The 19,479-nt window shown below is 52.9% G+C and overlaps 1 protein-coding gene across 2 annotated transcripts in view; it reads right to left on the reverse strand.

The window, feature by feature from the left end:
- Positions 1 to 904: 904 nt before the first annotated feature.
- Positions 905 to 19,479, reverse strand: part of ACTL8 (actin like 8) — an 80,275-nt gene continuing 61,700 nt past the window's right edge. For both annotated transcript variants that reach the window (XM_015460724.3, XM_059880080.1), the window contains exons 2-3: positions 4,510 to 4,910; positions 905 to 2,163 (exon numbers count right to left, since the gene is read on the reverse strand). In XM_015460724.3, coding sequence (XP_015316210.1) covers positions 1,414 to 2,163; positions 4,510 to 4,857 — 1,098 coding nt within the window. In that variant the 5' untranslated portion in view covers positions 4,858 to 4,910 and the 3' untranslated portion in view covers positions 905 to 1,413. The remainder of the gene's footprint in view (positions 2,164 to 4,509; positions 4,911 to 19,479) is intronic.

Raw genomic sequence — 19,479 nt, forward strand, 5'->3', positions numbered from 1 at the left:
GGGCTTAGCAGCCCCGAGGAATGTGGATCTTTCCTGACTGGGGACTGAACCCACATCCCCTGCATTGTAAGGTGGACTGTAACCCCTGGACCGCTAGGGAAGCCCCAGCAGTAAAGTCTTTTTTAGGCTGAGCCACGTACGGACTTCCGGATGCAACGCTGCTGTGCTGGGCAGCCGCAGCGTGAGTGTGACTTGTACGTGCCCCGCCGCCGCTGCTCAGTCGCTCGGCCGCCTCCGACTCCTTGCGACCTCACAGACGGCAGCCCACAGGCTCCTCCGTCCCTGGGATTGTCCAGACAAGAACGTGGAGTGGGCTGCCAACACCTTCTCCAGGGGATCTTCCTGACCCAGGGATTGAACTCGGGTCTCCTATATTGCCGGTAGATTCTTTACCGTCTGAACCACCAGGGGAAGCCTTTTATACGCAGTGGGAAACCAAAACATTCAGAGGGCTGTGTCACGGCATTCGCTTTCTCAGAGCCAGCTGGAAGCAAGCCCTTGGCACCCCAGGCCTGCCTGTACCCATCACATGTGCCCCCACAGGAGACGCCAACCTCCTGGAACCAGAAACCTCACGTGTCTTTTCACCTTGAAGTCCACAGTGCCCAGCAGAATACCAGGCACGTGGCAGGTTCCCTGGTATTGACTGAATCAACACTAAACCAACAGGAACACCACTTCCGCAGAGCACCGGGACGTCCAGAAGGAGTGGGGAGGACGCGGCCATCAGAGAAGGGTGCGCCAGGCCCTCACCCACTGGGCTCCGGGGGAACCACCGCTCACAGGTCCCTGAAGCCCCCATGGGCAGCCCGGGCCCCACCCCGGCGCTCACGTGCTCACACTCCCTGCGTCCCCCCAGAGGGACTGCCCACCCTGCCCCATCCACGACCACAGAAGCCAGCACTTCCAAACAAGTTATTTATTTGCATACGGAAGACAAGACCTCGGCCAGGGGCCCAAGGGCAGGAAGGGTGCGCCAGGCCTCCCGCACCAACCCCCACTCACCTGGAAGGAGGGGGAGGTCTACAGACTTCAACTCTCCCATCCCACCCACCCTGTCCCCCCTCAAAAATAATTCTCCCTCGCTCCCATTCAAACCTACTCAATCAAAAGAATGGGACCGCCCAAGAGAAACGCCAGGAGAAAACAAGCAACTGTTAAGCGTGGAGATGGCAGCTGGCAGCTCCATCCCAGTGACAGACTAGCCCCCCCAAAGGGTTTCCAGGGTGACAACCTGTCCTCCAATGGGGTGAATCCCAGTCTTGAAACAAGATAAAACCCTAGAGCCTAAAACAATCTCCCATGACCTCTGCATTCCAAAGCCAGCCAAGCCCACCCCGGCCCAGCCTCTCGCTGGGATAAGCCCCCACGCCCTTCCGAGGCGGGGCCGGGCCACAGGAGCAGGCCAGCTGGCTACAGCCGGAACCTCTCGTCATACTCCTCCTTCGTCAGCCACTCAGACTTGTACGTCGACAGGTGAGCCACCACGGACGCTCCCAGCCAGACACTGAAATGCCTGTTGGAGCCCGCAAACACGGACGCCTTGGTGGGGAAGAAATGGCTGGCGAGCAGCTGGTAGAGGCGCATGGTGAAGCCGGGGTAGAGGGTGTTGCCCCCGCAGGGCGCCACGTGAGAGGCGAGCAGCGGGCGCAGGCTGGCCTCGCAGGCCTCGATGGAGTCCATGGCGGCCTGGGCGAGGCTGGGCCCCTGCAGGCCGAACACCTGGGGGCTGAAGAACATCTCGGGGGCCAGCCGCTGCATGGGGGTCAGCTCCACCGCGGTGCCGTCCGGCAGATGGTAGCTGTTGCGCTCGTCGGCGCCGTCCGGCAGGTTCTGGTAGAAGTCCAGCTCGTCCCCCAGGTTCTGCGGCACGTAGCACTTACGCATCTGGGTGCTGGCCACGGTGTCCAGCTGGAACAGGTTGTGGCGATTGTAGTCTTCCTTGAAGAGGCTCTTGAAGAGATAGACCGAGAGGTCCTGGCCCGCGAACTCCAGCGTCGTCGCCCCGGGCCGCAGCGGGCGGCCCAGGTGGAAGGGCTGCACGCGCGTCAGGCCACAGCCTGAGTCCACCACCACGCCCGTCAGCAGGCCGGACGAGTACAGCGACATCTCCAGCTGGTCGGCCAGGAGGACGGACGGCACGTTCAGCAACTCAAACAGGATCTGCAGGAGGGGAGCGGACAGACGCTCAGCGAGCTCCCCAGGACCGCGCGAGGCAGAGCGCAAGGCGGCACAGACGCGTGTCCTCCAGGGACCGGCCCGGCCCGTGCGGCTCACCCTGGGGGGACTCGGGAAGGGTCCTGGAGGATCAGGAAGAGCCAGGCTGGCCCTCGGGAGCTTGCCTGACGACGGCCTTTTGGAAGACCGTTCTGGTGGAGGGGCAGGGAGAGCCTGAGCGTGTGTGCGCAGGCGCCTGGCTGTGTGAGCAGCACAGCACAAGCCGGGGCAGGTCCAGGGCAGGAGGTGCAGCCTGAACTATTTCAGTTGTTTTCAATTTTTTTTTTTACTTTTTGGCCGTGCTGGGTCTCTGCTGCACAGGCTTTTCTCTAGCTGCGGCGATCGGGGCTACGCTGCGGTTGCAGGGTGCCTCTCGCTGTGACGGCCCCTCTGCCTGTGGGGCTTGGGCTCTCGGGGGCTCGGGCTCAGTGGTTGTGGCTCCCGGGCTCCAAGCACAGGCTCAGTAGCTGCGGGTCACAGGCTTGGCTGCTCCGCGGCACGTGGGACCTTCCTGGACCAGAGATCGAACCCATGTCTCCTGCACTGGCAGATGGATTCTTCACCACTGAGCCAGCAGGGAAGCCCCTGAAGCGTTCTTTTTAATAAGACAGAAGTGATGAGAGAAGAAAGCCGTGCAGCACACAGCCCACCGCCTCCTGAAAGGACGGCCAGCAGGAAGGGAAGGCGGGGCGGGGGGGGGGACGCTCACCTCCTGACATGGGAAGCCCGTTTTTTAAGATAAACACTTTCCAAACACCAAGACAAAGCTGGAATTCTGATCTTTAGAGCTTGGCAAGTCCCCTGGCTGATTTTTTCCCTGCCTGTCACCCCCCTAGTCTTTACAGAGCACCCCACCCCCTCCTCCCCAACTGCCCAGCCCAGGCTGCGTCCCCAGGGCTCTGACACCACAGATGCAGAAAGGCTTGAACGGCCCAGCTCTGTAGCCCCTGGAGCCTCTGGCCACCTAGCCGCCTTTGCAGGCCCACAGGCCCACCTGCTCCCCTCAGTGGGAGGGAGCTCCGTCCATTCCTATGCTCAGACTATTATCCCCTCACCATCCATTCCCCATACAGAAGCCAAGGTCCTCTTTTTCAAATAAAAATCAAATGTGACCCCCTCACCCTACTTAAAGCTCTCCAGGAGCTCCATATTCACTCAGAGCAGAGGTTGGCAAACATTTCCTATAAATGGTTCAGGGTATCAGATGTAGCAAATAAAAATACAAGATGTCCAATTAAATCTGAATTTTAGCTGGACAACAAATAGTGTTTCACTATATCCTATGACTTCCCGGGTGGCTCAGACGGTAAAGTGTCTGCCTACAACACAGGAGACCTGGCTTCGATCCCTGGGTCGGGAAGATCCCCTGGAGAAGGCAATGGCAGCCCACTCTAGTGCTCTTGCCTGGAAAATCCCATGGACGGAGGAGCCTGGTGGGCTACAGTCCATGGGGTCGCAAAGACTTGGACACAACTGAGAGACTTCCGTTTCCCTTCACTTTATATCCTATGCAACATGTGACTCGCTGGAACAGTGCTTGCTGTTGATGGGAAATCCCAGCCTACCATGCATTTCATCTAGCAGACCTGCAGCGGCGAGCCATGGCCTCGCTCCAGCTCCTCAGTCCTGCTGCTGCGGGGTGAGAGCAGCCACAGGTGACATGTAAGCGAGCGGCCGCGGGCATGTCTCAATAAACCTTTATTTATAAAGACAGACGGTAAGCCACACCTGACCAACTGGCTACAGTTTGCCAACCTTTGATTTAGAGTGAAGTCCAACCACATCCCACAGCCTACCAGACCGATGAGCTCCGGCCCCTGGCTTCCTGTTGCCACCCTCCCTAGCTTGCTGGGCTCCAGCCTCCCAGGGAAGGCCTCCCTGATCACATCAAAGGGGCTTCCCTGTTCCCCTCAGTCAGTTTCACCCCACTGCATCTTGGTTTTAGAACTGATTACTACCTGGAATTCTTGTTAACTTGCTCACCGTCAAGCATTCCTCCAGCACATAAGCTCTTTGAGGACCGGAAGGTGCTCTGTGAACATTTATGGAGCCCGTGAGCGCCCAGAGCCCCCTCCCCACCGCACCCTGTTCACAGAGCGCTGACCTGCTGTGCCTCCTGCCCAGGGGGCCTCTATGCGACCCCCTCGCCTAACACGAGTGCTGGGCACACACGCGGGGCACAGTCAGCATTCACAGTGCGAATGCTTCAGAGGGCGGAGCTCCCGTGCCCACGTGGGTCTGAACACAGTGTCAGGCCCGCTCCCTGGAGGGGCAGCCCAGAGAAGGCCTTACCTCCAGGGTTTTCTGACGGTCCACGGGCTCCTTCAGGGGGCTCTCTGTGATGATCACAGGGAAGTCCTCGTGCTCCAGCCGATGCTTCTCCAGGATGAACGACCAGATGTGCTCCACACCCTCCCAGTTGATGACGCGGCCCCGCTGCACGGGGTAGCTGAAGGTGTCAGGTCGGCAAATGTCGATGCCAAGACTCACACGCCGCCGAGCGTAGCTGGGGCCCGGGTTCTCCCGGCAGGGGATGTAGTTCACGACACTGGGTAAGACCAGCTGCGGCTCATTCCAGCCCGACAAGCCAGCCTTCAGAAAGGCAGAGCCATGGTCAATGATGATGGTTCTTGCAGACATGGTGGAGGCGGGGGGGAGGCCTGCTCACGGGCTCCGCAAGCAAGTTTGGCCACCTGTGGAGGAAGAGAACAGGGGTGACCATGCGCCCACTCTAGGCCGCCACTGGCTTCTCCACCCCACAGTCAAACCTCAGGCTCCTGTGAGTTCATCTGCTCACCTTTCCCGGCCTTTGAACAAGCTGCAACCTGCACCTGGACGGTTCTTTCCACACTCCCATTCTACGAAGTGCACCTAACAGGCCCCACCTGGAAGGCCAGCCGATCCACTTGCCCCCCTTCCAGCGGGCTTCTCCCCCTGCACTTGGCACGCTGTCCACACCACGTGGGCATCTCTGCTCCTGGGGGCCCTCTTGCATTCTGCAGACCTGAGAAGCTCGTCACAGAGGACGGGCCTGTGGACTTTGGCTGCCTGACTGAGGACACGCGGGAGACACAACTCCAGCTGCGGGGCCACCGCCCTCGGTAGTGACAGCGAGAACAGGAGCAGCAACAGGAATGACGACGATGATGTGGCGGCCACCCTGCAGTAGACTCTCTCTTGCCCGTCTAGTGCTGCGAGGCTGAGTGTCGGGTTGAGGGAGGCACGACAGTCGTGTGTCCATCAGAAACGATCAAGCGTCAGCAATTTCACAGGGTTTGGCCCAACAAACGGCCCCACTTCATCTTCACCACCATCTGTACTACTTCACTGTCACCACAGTCTACTTGGCAAGCGCCGCCGTGACACTCGTTGACGGCAGGGAAGCTGAGGCACACAGAGGTGGAAACGCGTTTCCCGAGGCCACACAACTAATAAAACCAGGGTGAGATGTAAACCCAAACCAAACTCCAAAGAACACAGCGAGCACCAGGCGAGGCTGATGAGAGGATACGGAGTTTGAGTGTGTGCTGAGAATCTAACAGACTATACAAGAGGCTGCGGGCCACACAGCTGACCATGACTGTGGTCAGCGCCCTCCTCTGTACAGTGAGGGCAATTACAAACACACGCATGCTGAGAAGGCAGGCGTGGTCACACCTGATTTTCAGACTTGACTATAAAAACTGTACTAGCCAAGGCTATGTGGGTTGGCCAAAGGATAATCACATAGCTCTAAAGGACAGGGTGGAGAGTCCACAAATAAATCCACACGAAAAATGCCACCGGACCTTCGACAAGGTGCAAAAACAATGACATAAGGAAGAAGAGTCTTCACAATAAACGGGAGGGAACAACTGCAGGTCCCACGCCAAAAAAGAATCTTGAATCCACACCTCATACTTTGTTCAAGATTAACTCAAAATAGACCATAAACCTAAACATCAAACCTGAACCTATACAAGTTTTGAAAGAAAACACAGCAGAAAAATCACTGTGATCTCCAAAGTTTTCTAAGATACAACACTAATAGCCTGATTCATAAAAGAGCAAATTGAGAGATGGGGCTTCATCCAACTTAAGAACTTTTGCTCTTCAAAAGGAACTATTAAGAGAATAACGCATACGAGGTACAGACTTGGAGAAAAAAGTTACAAACCACACACCTGATAAAGAGCTTTTATCCAAGAAATATAAAGGACTCACAAAACCCAATAACATGAAAATAACCCAATGTCTTGAATGGGTGAAAGATTTAAACACTTCACAAAAGACAATACAGGAATGGCAAATATACACGGGAGACGATGCTCAACATCGTTAGGAAGATGAAAACCAAAAGCACCATGATGCCGCTGCACACCTATGAGAACGGCTGAAGTCACAGGCCGACTACAGCAAGAGCTGACGAGGAGGCGGAGGACCAGAGCCCCGTGCACGCTGCCGGTGGGGGTGCAGGACTGTGCTGCCACCGCAGAAAGCAGCCTGGCAGCTTCTCAGAAAGTCAAACATGCATCGACCACACAGCCTAGCGTTTCTACTCCAAGGATTTACCCAAGGGAAACAAAAGCTTCTGTTTGCACAAAAACACATGTTCGTGTGTTTAGAACTTTCACTCATAATCACTCAAGTGTAGAAACAAGCTAAGTATCAACTGGAGAGGCACAGACACGTCTCCATCCAATGGACTCGCACTCAGCAAGAAAAAGGACTAAGTGATACACACAGTAACATGAATAATTCTCAAATGCATTGAGCTCAATGGAAGAGGTCAGACTCGGAAGATGCGTGCTGTAGGAGTTCCCGTTCATACAACGTTTCGGAAAAGGCAAAAGCATAAAGACAAAACAAACCTGTGGCTCTCAGCAGCCAGGGCTGGAGAAGGGCTGACCCCATGGGGCGTGGGGGTGATGTTCTACTCTGGCGGTGGGTACACAACTGCATGCATTTGTCCAAACCCTCACATCCATACAGTGAAGAGTGGCTTTTACTCTGAGTAAAAATGAAGGCGCAAACCCAGTGGATGTGGAGACAAACGAGAGATACATGAAATCCCCTTGCAGAATGCAAATCGTCACACACTCAGCAGACTTGCTACCAAGGATGCACGTGGGTGTCTAGCATGAGAGACCCCGGAGCAGCTCAGCCCGAGGCCACACCCCGGAGCCGCCACTCCACCAGCGGTGCGCCTGCCTCAGTTTCTGAGCTGCAGCTGGGTCGACCTGGCGCCACAGAGCATGGCAGCCACCACCTGGCCTGGCCAGCAGCCGCCCGCTCTCACCAGCCTTGGGCCTCTGGTTAGGCTTCCTCGAATGAGATCTGACAACAGATGGGGCAGAGCGAAGAGAAGGAGCGAGACGGAACCGAGGCACCAGTCTCCTCCCTTGCCTGCTGGGACCGAGAGTGATGGAGAAACGGGCATCCAGATGACTTCTGGGACGTAGGCTGTACCACCGACCTCTCTGCACCTCAAGAGCAGGGCAACTCGTAACCGCTTCCTTGCCCCTGGCATCTGGCACCAGGAGATGCAGGCAGGCTAATGTCCACTGTGACGCTTGATCGAGTTGCTCAGTTAGGGGCGTCCAGATGGGTGGCCCAGCTGCCCGGCCTGGGAACTTGAGGATGGGGAGCAAGGGGCCACCGTCCCCCTGGGCCGAGACTGCAGGAAGAAAGTCTGGATGGCTCCAAGGAGCCCATCCCCAGGACAGAGACTAAAATGTACACATTCAAAAGCACTTTACTGAATCACCTACTGTATAAAACAAACCCCTACTGAGCATTATGGATCCAAATCATTCTGATGTGGTTGCTACCCTCCCAGAGCTTACACTCTACTGAGAGAGACCATCAGCAAGCACCTGATCAATGCTTCACACCAGGTGGGATTAGCACAATAAAGAGAAAGAAAATCTGGTAAAAGCAACACGGAGTATAAGGGGCACAGAGGCTTGGCGTTATTCTAAACAGGGCCTCTTTATAGAGGGACAGCTGAGCAGAGAACTGAGTTCAGTGAGAGAACGAGGCATGCGGTCACCTGGGAAACCATTCCAAGCTAAGGGAACAGCAAGTGCAAAGGCCCTGAGGCAAAACCTGCCGGCTGTGAGCTAAGAGCATCCCCGAGGCCAGTGTAGGGGACGTGGCGGGCGAGGGGAAGGGATCTGAAGGTCTCAGATGGGCTTTCCAAGGCAAAAACTGATGGCTGTGATCTAAGAGCATCCCCGAGGCCAGTGTGGGGACGTGGCGGGCGAGGGGAAGGGAGCTGAAGGTCTCAGATGGGCTTTCCGGGGGTGCTGTGCTGTGCCTCGAGCCGAGAGGAGCCACTAAGGGTCTGAATTGGGGAATGAATATTATCTGACTTGAGTTATAAAAAGGACCACTGGGCTGATGTAAAGTACAGACCGTGAGAAGCAGGAGGCAGAAAGATGAGAAAGATGATGGCGGCGGCACCAAGCTGCTAACTCCCGAGGAGAGAGGTGCTCAGATTCTGAACGTATTTAAGAAAGATGAGTACGACACAGTGTGAGACAAGATGAGGAATAAAGTGCAATGCCAAGATTTTTACCCCAAAAAGCCAGAAGAATGACATATGCACTCACTAAGAGGAAGACTACGGAAAGAACAGGTTTCAGATAGGGAGGAAATCGGGAATTTTATTTTGGACATGATCTAAGTCTGAGATGCCTACCAGACACACACGAGGATGCCTTAAGGCAGAGTTTACAGTTACCTGAGCTGGAGCTGTACCTGAGAATCAGTGGATGGGTGCACGCATGCTCAGTCGCTCAGTCGTGTCTGACGCTTCGTGACCCCATGGACCGTAGCCCGCCAGGCTCCTCTGTCCAAGGATTCTCCAGGCAAGAATACTGGAGTGGGTTGATATTTCCTCCTCCAGGGGGTCTTCCCGACCCAGGGATCGAGCCAACTGGTGTCTCTGTGTCTCCTGCACTGGCAGGTGGACGCTCTACCACCAGCACCACCTGGGGAGCCCTAGTGAATGGGTGGAGCTGCAGATTCTGGGGATGGATGAGATCATGCAGGGACCCGGTGTAGAGGAAGACTGATGTCTGAGAGGCTCTAAGGTCTGGAGGCCGGGCCTTGAGAGGAACCAATGAGGAAGATGAGAAGCAGAGGCCATGAAGGTGAGCAGGAACCCAGAGGGGCCATCTCAAAGGCCAAGCAGAACAAATACTTCAAGAGAAGAGCTGCATGTGCTGAGAAATCAAGATGAAGACCAAGAAATACCGACTGGATGAAGCTATACAGAAGCCATCAGGCAAGAGAGTTTCACTGGAAAGGGGAGGAGAAAAGTCTGAGGCATGGGAGAGAGATTCTACAGAACGGAGCCTGCTCTGCGGAAACTCCAGCACTCTACAAAACAGAAAGCCACGCCAAGGGAGCGCTGAGAACTAAAGGACACGGCCACCAACACAGAGTACGTTTTCTGACCCTGGACACTGAGGAATGGGCTCCCGTCAGGAGCAGCAGTAACATCTCTGGTACCAGTCAAGACGCAGTAAGTGCACCACAGTCCTCTCTACTGTGGTAGATAACTAACAAGTTTGACAACACACAAAAAGCAGCTCCCTGGAGACTCTGAACAGCAAAAGGGAAACAAAACAGACTGAGGAGGAAAGTCACACCCAGAGAAGCAGCCCCTGGGGGGCGCGGCTGCTGTCTGTCTGCATCCTCTTTCCTCTTGCAGCACTGACTTGAGGCATATAAAGCATGTCCTTTGACCATAAAGCAATCAAAAGAAGTCAAAATCAGAATGACATCTGGAAAATCTCCATTTTTGTGAAAACAATGGTGCCTGGGTCAAAGACAAAATCAGAAAATATTTAAACTGAAAATCGAAGTAGAATCTAAAACTTCAGGAGATGCCGCTGAAACAGTACTCAGGGGTTTACAGCACTGTTGACGTTCAGGCGCTCAGTCGCGTCCGACTCTCTGACCCCACGGACTGCAGCCCGCCAGGCCTCCCTGTCCAGCACCAACTCCCGGACTTTACCCAAACTCAGGTCCACAGAGTCGGTGATGCCATCCAACCATCTCATCCTCTGTCGCCCCCTTCTCCTCCTGCCTTCAATCTTTCCCAGCATCAGGGTCTTTTCTAATGAATCGGATCTTCGTATCAGGTGGCCAAAGTATTGGAACTTCAGCTTCAACATCAGTCCTTCCAATGAATATTCAGGATTAGCTTCCTTTAGGATTGACTGTTTTGATCTCCCTGCAGTCCACAGGCCTCTCAAGAGTGTACTCCAGCACCATTTATAGCATTAAATGTTTATATTTGAAAACCAAAACCATGTTTCAAGTAAGCTTCCACCTTTAGAAGCTGGAAAAAGAAGAATGCGTTAAATTCAAAGCAAGCAGTGGATGGAAATGAACAAAATCAATAGGGAACCAATACAGAAAAGTCAATTAAACCATAAGCTGGGTCTTTGAAATGATTAATAAATTGATAAACCTCTAGTCAGACTGAGAAAGACGTAAGACACACGGGACTGCTGGCAGGAAGGAGGGGACATCACTTGGACACCACACACGTGAAAGTGACAAGAAGTGGTCATGAACGACTTTGCGACTATCAATCTGACAACACAGTTAAAGGAAGAAATTTCTTCAAAGACATAATCTGTTCAAGTTTACTCAAGAAGGAATATATAAACCGAACAGCACTGTGACTATGAAAGAGATTGGATTTTTAAAGAGATTGGGAGTTTAAAACCTCCCAATGAAGAGAACTCGAGACCAAATAGCTTCACTGGTAAATGCTACCAAAAATTTAAGCAAAGAAAAAATGATTCTAATTGTATACAACATCTTCCAGAAAGCCAAAGATGGGGTCCCATATCTCATGAGGGCAGTGTGACCTTGATGACCAAATCAAAGATACTGCAAAAAAAGAAAAACACAGACCAAAGTCTCTGATGAACAAAATTCTGAATAAAACATCAGCAAACTCAGCAATATATAAAAAGAGTAATTTGCTAATTTTTCTTTGGTCGCTAATTTGAGTCCGTATCCAACCCTTTGAGACCCCACGGGCTGTGGCCCGCCAGGCTCCTCTGTCCATGGGACTTCCCAGGCAAGACACTGCAGTGGGTTGCAATTTCCTTCTCCAGAGGATCTTCCCAACACTCATCAACTAAATGGGGCTTTTCCCAGAAATGTAAAGCTGGTTTAAGATTTTTTAATTAATATAATTCAACCTACTGACAGAAGAAAGAAGAAAAACTACATGACCATCTCAGTGGGTGCAGAAAGAAAAACTGGATAAAATTCAATATAAACTTATAATAAAAACTCTACTACTAGGGGATAAAAGAGAATCTTCTTAACCTAAAAAAAGGCATCTCCAAAAACAAAAAAACCCTACAAATAATATACTTAAGTTTTCCTCCTAAGATCAGGAGTAAGACAAGGAGGTCAATTCTCACCACTCAGTTAACTGAAGTTCCAGACAGTAGTGCTATAAGGCAAGGAAAGTATGAAATAAAGAGCATATAAACTGGAAAAGAATAAATAAAACTGTTCCTGTTTGCAGAAGAATCCCAAAGTACTTACAAAAAAGTTTCCTAGTAGTAATAACTGGGCTTGGACAACTCCCAGACATAACTTCAATATTTTAAACATCAATTGTATTTTATAAACTAGCAATTAACAGCTGGAAATCAAAATTTCTTACAATAACATCAAAAACTATAAAATACTTTGGTATAAATCTAACAAAACGTGTTATACTGAGTACAATATGCTAACAACCACAAACAGTGATGAAAGAAACCAAAGAAAACCTAAACAAACAAACAGATGCTGTGTTCATGGATTAGAAGAGTCAGTATCATTAAGATGTTAATTCTCCCTAAATCGATCTTTAGATTTAATCCCAATCAAAATCAAGCTTCCCTGGGGCTAAGACAGTGAAGAATCTGCCTGCAGTGCAGGAGACGTGGGTTCAGTCCCTGGGTCAGGGAGATCTCCTGGAGAAGGGAACGGCTACCCACTCCAGTATTCTGGCCTGGAGACTTCCATGCACAGAGAAACCTGGCGGGCTGCGGTCCATGCGGTCGCAAAGAGACGGGCACAACTTAGGGACTTTCGCTCACTCACTCAAAATGCCAGTAGGATTTTTGTTTTATATATCAACAAGATGACTCTAAAATTTATATAGGAAGACAAGGAAACTACAATAGTCAAAATACTTCTGAAAAAGAAGAACAAAGTTGGAAGACTTATACGATATGATTCCAAGACCTACTGTGTTGTCAGATTGATAGTCACAGAGTCGTTCATGACCACTTCTTGTCACTTTCACGTGTGGGCACTCAGATCAGTGAAAAACAACACCCAGGAACAGACTGGGACAAATACAGCCAATTGATTGTGACAAAGACGCAAGGACATTTCAGTGATGAAAGGTAGTCTATTCAACAAACGATGCTGGAAAAACTGAATCCCTCCAAGAGGTTTAAAAAAACCCTCAACCCATTCTTCACCTCTAATACAAACATTAACTCAGAGTGAATAATCTAAACCATAATTATAAAACAACAACAACAAAAAACCTGGAGACTTACAGGAGAAAACAAAAGAGAAAATCTCTATGACTTTATCTAAGAACATCTAAGTGTTCTCAGATACAACATCAAAAGCAGAACCCATAAAAGGAAACATGTGTATCCTAGACTTCATCAGAATTAAAAACTCCTGCTTTTTGAAAAACACTATTAATGAAAACTCAAAAGACAAGCCACAGGATGGTAGAAAATACAGTTTACCCTTGAATGATACAGAAACTCTGACCTGCACAGGTCCACTCACATGCAGGTTTTTTCAATAAATACGCATGACAATACTATGCTACCCACGGTTGAGTCCAAAGATGCAGAAAGGTGGATGGAGGGCCAACCGCAAAGCTACGTTCAGATTCTCAACTGAGCAGGGCTCGCTGTCTCTGACCTCCATGTTGTTCAAGGGTCAACTGCATTTGCAAGTCAAATTTCTGACATAGGACTTGTGTCCAGAATATAAAGAGCTATCGAAAGATCAATAATCAGAAAAGAGATGGAGCTGGCTCAAGGGGGTAGTGTAGGAAGACCCTGAGCTCACCCTCTCCCACAGGGCACACCAAACCTACAGTTGCATACGGGACAACTCCCTCTGAAAACTAGCTCAACCACTCCTCAACAAGAACGGATGAGAGAGGCAGAGACGCCGTCTCACCCAACGCCCCATCCCCGGCCCAGAGACCCACAGCTGGGGGATCTCACAAGTACGGCGCTTCTCTCTGAGAAGAGAGGGGTCTGTATCCCACACTGGGTACCCCAACCCTGGGACCTGCCCCGCAGACAGATGCCCCACCGCAGCTGGCTTTGAACACCAACAGAAAGCACATCCCAGATGGAGTGGAGACGCCACTCTTTTTTTTAACATGTTTTCCTTTTATTTGGGGGGTCAACGCTAAATGAGACATACATGTTTGCAAAAAGGATGTTGGGCTTCGCTGGGCTGAGAGGGCCGACAGAGACTCGTGGGGTGAGGAGGGGCCCCGAGGGGAGGCAGGGAAATGGTGCCAGCTGGAGCAGGGACCCAACTGTGAACCCGGAAGACGTCTCCCCAGAATAAAAGCAAGTCCCCGCTGTGTTCCAGGACAGGGAGGGAGATGCTGGAAGTAGGAGGGACAGGGTAAGTGTCTAGCCAGAGAATCCACTCTGAAAGGGCTCGCGGGCAGCCTCACATGCCTCAGAACCCTTGGCAAAGGCAGGGAGCATGCCGGTGCCTGGAGCACACACGAGAGCCTGACCGGCCAGCCGTGCAGCGTCTGCGGCAGGGACAGGGGCCCGCGGGGCTCTCCCCAGGATGCAGGCACCAGCCAGCCGCTTAGGTGGACGCCCTTTCTACCCCGCGAACCCCAGGGGGCAGGCCTCACCTCCATGCCACCCCCTGCCCCTGCTGAAGCCAGCAGGCATGCCCAGCCTCACACTCCCCCTCCCCCATGGCCCTGCTAAAGCTGGTGGGCACATTTAGCCCCAACAGGGGACATCCCCGAGCGCCTGGCTCTGGTGTGCAAGGGGGCTGGCATTTCCAGGCCTCATGGACCTGAAACAATCAAAGATACTTCTTGGCAGGATAGCACCTGCAGGGCACCGCACAGACTTCAGCCTGGAGCCCACTGCCAGGCTTCCTGTGGAAAGGCCTGGTTACGCCTGCAGCTTCAGCCAGAGGAGCAGGCTACAGGCACACCACACATCTAGAGGCCTTGGGTCTATTTTGAAAGAAGCAGGTGGGGAGACATGTGAACAAATGAATAGAGAAAGGTGTGTGTGTGTGTGTGTGCGCACACACACACACACACACACACACACACACGTGTGCAATGGAATAGTCCTCAACCGTGAAAAAGAATCAAAGTTTGCCATTTGTGATGGTACAGACAGACCTTGAGGGTACTATGCTAAGTGAAATAAGAGAGAGAAAGACAAACGCCGTATGCTTTCACTTATATGCGAAAGATACAAAAAATGAAAACTCACGCACACAGAACAGACTGGGGGCCGCCAGAGGGAGCAAAGTGGGCGAAGGGGGTGAGGGCTACAGCGTGGGTGACCACAGGCTGTACCGTCCAGCACAGTCAGGGCGGCCAGCAATGCGGTGCTCAGGTCTGAAAGTCGGTAAGAATAGACCTTAAAAGTCCTCATAACAAAAAAATGTTTTGTGACTTTGTGTGGTGACAGGTGGTAACCAGGGTTACTGTGGTGATCATTTGCAATGTATACAAATACCGAATCATTATGTTGTACACCTAAAGTTAATATAATAAGTCACGTATATGTCAATTCAGAAATAAAAAGATGACAGGAAGTAAATATTTTAAAACTGGGCCAAAGATGTGCACATGCCGTCAAAGAGGCTTTATAGATGGCGAGCGCCCAGAAAGATGCTAACATCACGATGGAAAGGCTCGCTGAAACCACACTGAGATGCCACTACACACGCACTAGGCGAAGATGAAATTTAAGCACAGAACCAACCACTACAAGGCGAGAGACGCTGAAGCTCGCGTGCTGCTGCTGGGAGGATCCAGAGGGCCAATCAGGGCAGGGGCTTGGACGCTGCTTACAGAGCCAAACATACACCACGCAGCCCAGCAATTCTCCTCTGAAGAGCAGTAGGAGCTGAGGTTCGCATTCAAGCCTTTATGCCAATTTAAAAATTGCTTTATACCAATGCAGATCACTAAGAACTGGAGCCACTGGTTCTTCACCAGTTCTTCAGCTGGGAATGGATGCACAAACTGCGGTACACTCATTCCATGTGTTCCGCTCGGTAATGCGAGGAAACTGACCCCGAAACAACGCCGTGACGGACTTCCAAAATCAGCCTGAGTGGAGGAGGCCGGGCCTACCTGCTGCCACCCGCACTGAACCTGGCATCGTGGGAAAGACACAGCTCCGAGGACAGAGGGCGGGTCAGCGGGCGCCAGGGCTGGGGTGGGGAAGCGCAGGCCACGAGGGGAAGGGGCACGCGCGGGCTGGGACCAGACCATACCTTGACGGCAGCAGCGGGCACGCACCTGCATGCGTGTGTCAAAATTCAGAGCTACACGTCAACAAGAGTGACTCTCACTGCACATCAATTTTTAAAAGCGCGTTTCGGGAACTCTGGGTAAAATGTGAACATGGTTATATTTTCGACGTTAAACTTCCTGCCCTTGATCACTATATTGTGGTTTTGAAAGAGAATATCCTTGATTTTAAGAATCTGTGAAGAGGTATTTACAGGTAGAATGTCATGCAATTTACTTTCAAATAGATCAGGGGAAAAAAGCATATATATATAGCAAAAGCCTCAAAGCAAATGTGGTAAAAAAAATGACTACTGAATATGGGTGAAGGGTGCATTCTGAGGTGCACTCAACTATTCTTACACCTCTAGGCATGAGCAGTTTCTAAGAATTAAAAGCTATGAGGGAGAAAGGATGAGAGGAGGGAGGTTAGTTTACACTGGAGACAGCCAGCAGACAAGCATCGTGAGTTCTACTATGAAAGGAAGCAAAGAAATACAGCAGATGTGAAGAGGTATGGGACCCCAGGAGGTCTGGGTTTTTTTAAGATGAGAAATAATACGCTAAGGGCTTATGCTGACTGGAATAATCCAGGGGAGGGAGAAAGGAGACTCTGCCATTAAGCTCGGGCCTGCTTCTCCACACCGTCCTGCGCCTCCTCCCCCGCAGCGCCGCTCTCCAGCCCCACTGACCTCTCCTGTCCTGTCCCGGGACCACAGCCTGTCCCTTCCTCCCGTGGGGTCCGGCATGTGCGTCCCTTTCTGTCTGAAAGCCCTGTCCCTGCTCTTCAGGAAACCATCCTTCCAGTCTCAGCTCAAGGGTCATCCCCCAGAGAAGGCGTCACGGGACCACTCCCGCTGCTCTCAGCCAGTTTCACGTTAGCTACTTCTATCATCTGCACAGCACTGAGCCGTAAGCCCTCACTCACCTTCCTGTCTAGCTATCTCCCTCTCAAGAAACAGGACTCTAGAGTCCAAGGTGGACGAGTTTTGGTCTTTGGCTTCCCCGTGGCCGTCGCATCGCCGGCATCTCTGTTAGATCCGTCTGGGCTGGATGAATCATTTCTTAGACGCACCAACTCACTGGCAGCGCCACTGTTCCACGTGGACTCGGCGCCACGCCCCTCAAAGAACAGCTCCTTCTGCGGGCTTCCGGTTCCCTGCCCGCTCAAGCCCCTTCACAGCTCCCACAGCCAGTAAGGAGGCTTCCCAGTGGTGCCAGAGGTAAAGAACCTGCCTGCCACGCAGGAGACGCAAGAGATGTGGGCTCCATCCCTGGGTTGGGAAGACCCCCTGGAGGAGGAAATGGCACCCCACTGCAGCATTCTTGCCTGGGAAATCCCACGGACAGAGGAGCCTGGCGGGCTAGTCCATGGGGTCGCAGAGTCGGACCCGACCGAGCACCCAAGCAGGCCCACAAGGGCAGCAAGATGAAGCCTGCGCTCACCCTCACCTGCAGAGCACCCCGGTCCCGGCCCCCGGCCGCCCTCCCCCCTCCTCTCCTCTCCACACACCTGACGCTGCAGCAGAGGCTGCTTTAAAACGCAGGCCCCTCCCGCGCCGCTTCTGTCTGCAGCTCTCTCCACCCCACCTCAGCCGTCTTTGAGATACCAATCAAACCTTCACTCCCAAAAGCAACTTCACACTAGACAACTTCCACCTGGCGGCTCAGGCCTCCACGGACCACACAACGCCCGCTGAGCACTCACTGCGCGGTGCTCCCACAGATTACCCCACTTAACCTGCACAGCCCCAGGACGAGGGCACAGCGCTCCAGTGCTCTCTCTGGCTTGTGGATGGAGCAGTGAAAGTTCAGAGAAGTGACGCAATCGGCTCCAGGACACCCTGGCTTCCGGGCAACCAGGACTCAAACCCACGCTTGTGGCTTTGCAGAGGCCCAGCCGTAACTACCCCCGTGATGAACGGCTGACCTCAGGTTAACCAGTTCTCCCAGCCTTAGTCTTCAGGTGAGAAAGCCTCCCTTCGTGTATGTTCGAAGGATCAGCAATATCGTCTGAAGGCAACGGGGTGGAAACCTGAACACACTGGCTTTTGTTAGACCTGCGGGGCCCCGACTGCGCCTGCCCCTGTTAACTGCCCGCCCGGGGTCTCCCCTCACCCCGGGCCATCCCCTCTCCCCGCCCCAGGGTCTGCAGCGTTTGCACACAGGGCCCTTGAGGGTTTGTCCGTCAGGGCTCCATCTGGGCCCTGTGAACTGCTCTGTGGTTTTAAACATTTCGCCAGGAGTCCTCCACTTGGCCCTTTCATCTATTGGGTTGGCAAAAAAACTTGTTCAAGTTTTTCCATAACATCCTACATAAAAAATCCAATCTCAGGGACTCTTATTTAAACAGCTTGGGGAGGTCAGGGGAGGGTCAGTGCCAGGGGGTGGATGCCATCATCCCAGTGCTCATCCATTCATGTACCCACAGTCCATCTCCAGGACCCTCTACTGCTGGAGAACACGGAGTGTGCTTCCCACAACCCAGGCACCCTGCCGGGCACGTGTGTCCTCATTTCAGAGCACAGCCCGTCTGTGAGGAGGCACTATCGCTGGCCTGTTTTATGCCTAAGGAAACGGAGCCACAGAAAACTCACCCTGTTTCCCACAGCTTTAGCTGTGTGGATTAGGAGCTGGATTAGGGTCTGAACCCACAGTCTCTGGCTCCCGAGTCCATGCCTCTCACCAGGCAGCCACCATGCTTCTCACCCTACAGCTGCTGTGTTCAGCACAGCACGAAGTCGTCCACATCCCACCCCATCATGAATGTGTTGGGATACAGGCAAAGGGCAACGAGGGATCCTAATCACCTGGCCATGGGTTAGGGAGAGCTACCTGGGTTCTCCAGTGGAACCACAACGACCCTTTAGAGGGAGGAAGACGCCACAGCCCTGCTGGCTCTGAAGATGGAGGAGGGGCCACAAGCCAAGGAGCGCAGGTAGCCTGCAGAAACCAAAAAAGGCAGAGACAGACCCTTCTCCAGAGCCTCCAAAGGAACACAGCCCTGACTTTAGCCCAGGGAGGCCCATTCTGTGCTCTGACCTCCAAAGAGTAAGGTACTGAATCTGTGCAATTTTAAGCATGACGTTTGCGGTCTCTTGTTATAGCGGCAGCCACAGGAAACTCAGATGCCAGAGCAGCTGACAGCCCTTTCCTGCTCAAAGCTGGCCAGGCCATCCGGGCTCTGCGGCAGGGTCCGAAGGCAGAGCCCACCCCAGCACCCTCCCCTGGCCCACCATGGCCGGCCCCCTAAGGCTCCGTCAGGCTTTGTCTGCCTATCAGGGGAAACCAGACATTTTATCTCGAGACCAGACATGGCCCAGCTTCCCTGCAAACCTGGAACCAAGCTGGGAGCACAGAAGCCAGGGTCCCTACACAACAGGCCGAGAGCATGGGCTCCCAAGTCAATCCCTGGGGGCGAGGTGCTGGCAAGCCCCCCTGCCAGAGGCAGAGGGGTGAGACTCATCACAAGAAGCCTAAGGACAAGGGTGAGACTGCCCTGGTGGTCCAGCGGTTAAGAACTCGCCTGCCAATGCCAGAGACAGGGGTTCGATCCATGGTTTGGGGAGACTCCACGTGCCACAGGTCAACTAAAGCCCCACGCCCCAAACACTGAAGCCCGTGTGCCTAGAGCCTGCGCCCTGCAACAGGAGAAGCCACTGCAGTGAGGACCCCACCCGCCACAACTCGAGAAGGCC

This window comes from Bos taurus, chromosome 2 (assembly GCF_002263795.3).
Source record: "Bos taurus isolate L1 Dominette 01449 registration number 42190680 breed Hereford chromosome 2, ARS-UCD2.0, whole genome shotgun sequence".
Taxonomy (NCBI): Eukaryota; Metazoa; Chordata; class Mammalia; order Artiodactyla; family Bovidae; genus Bos; species Bos taurus.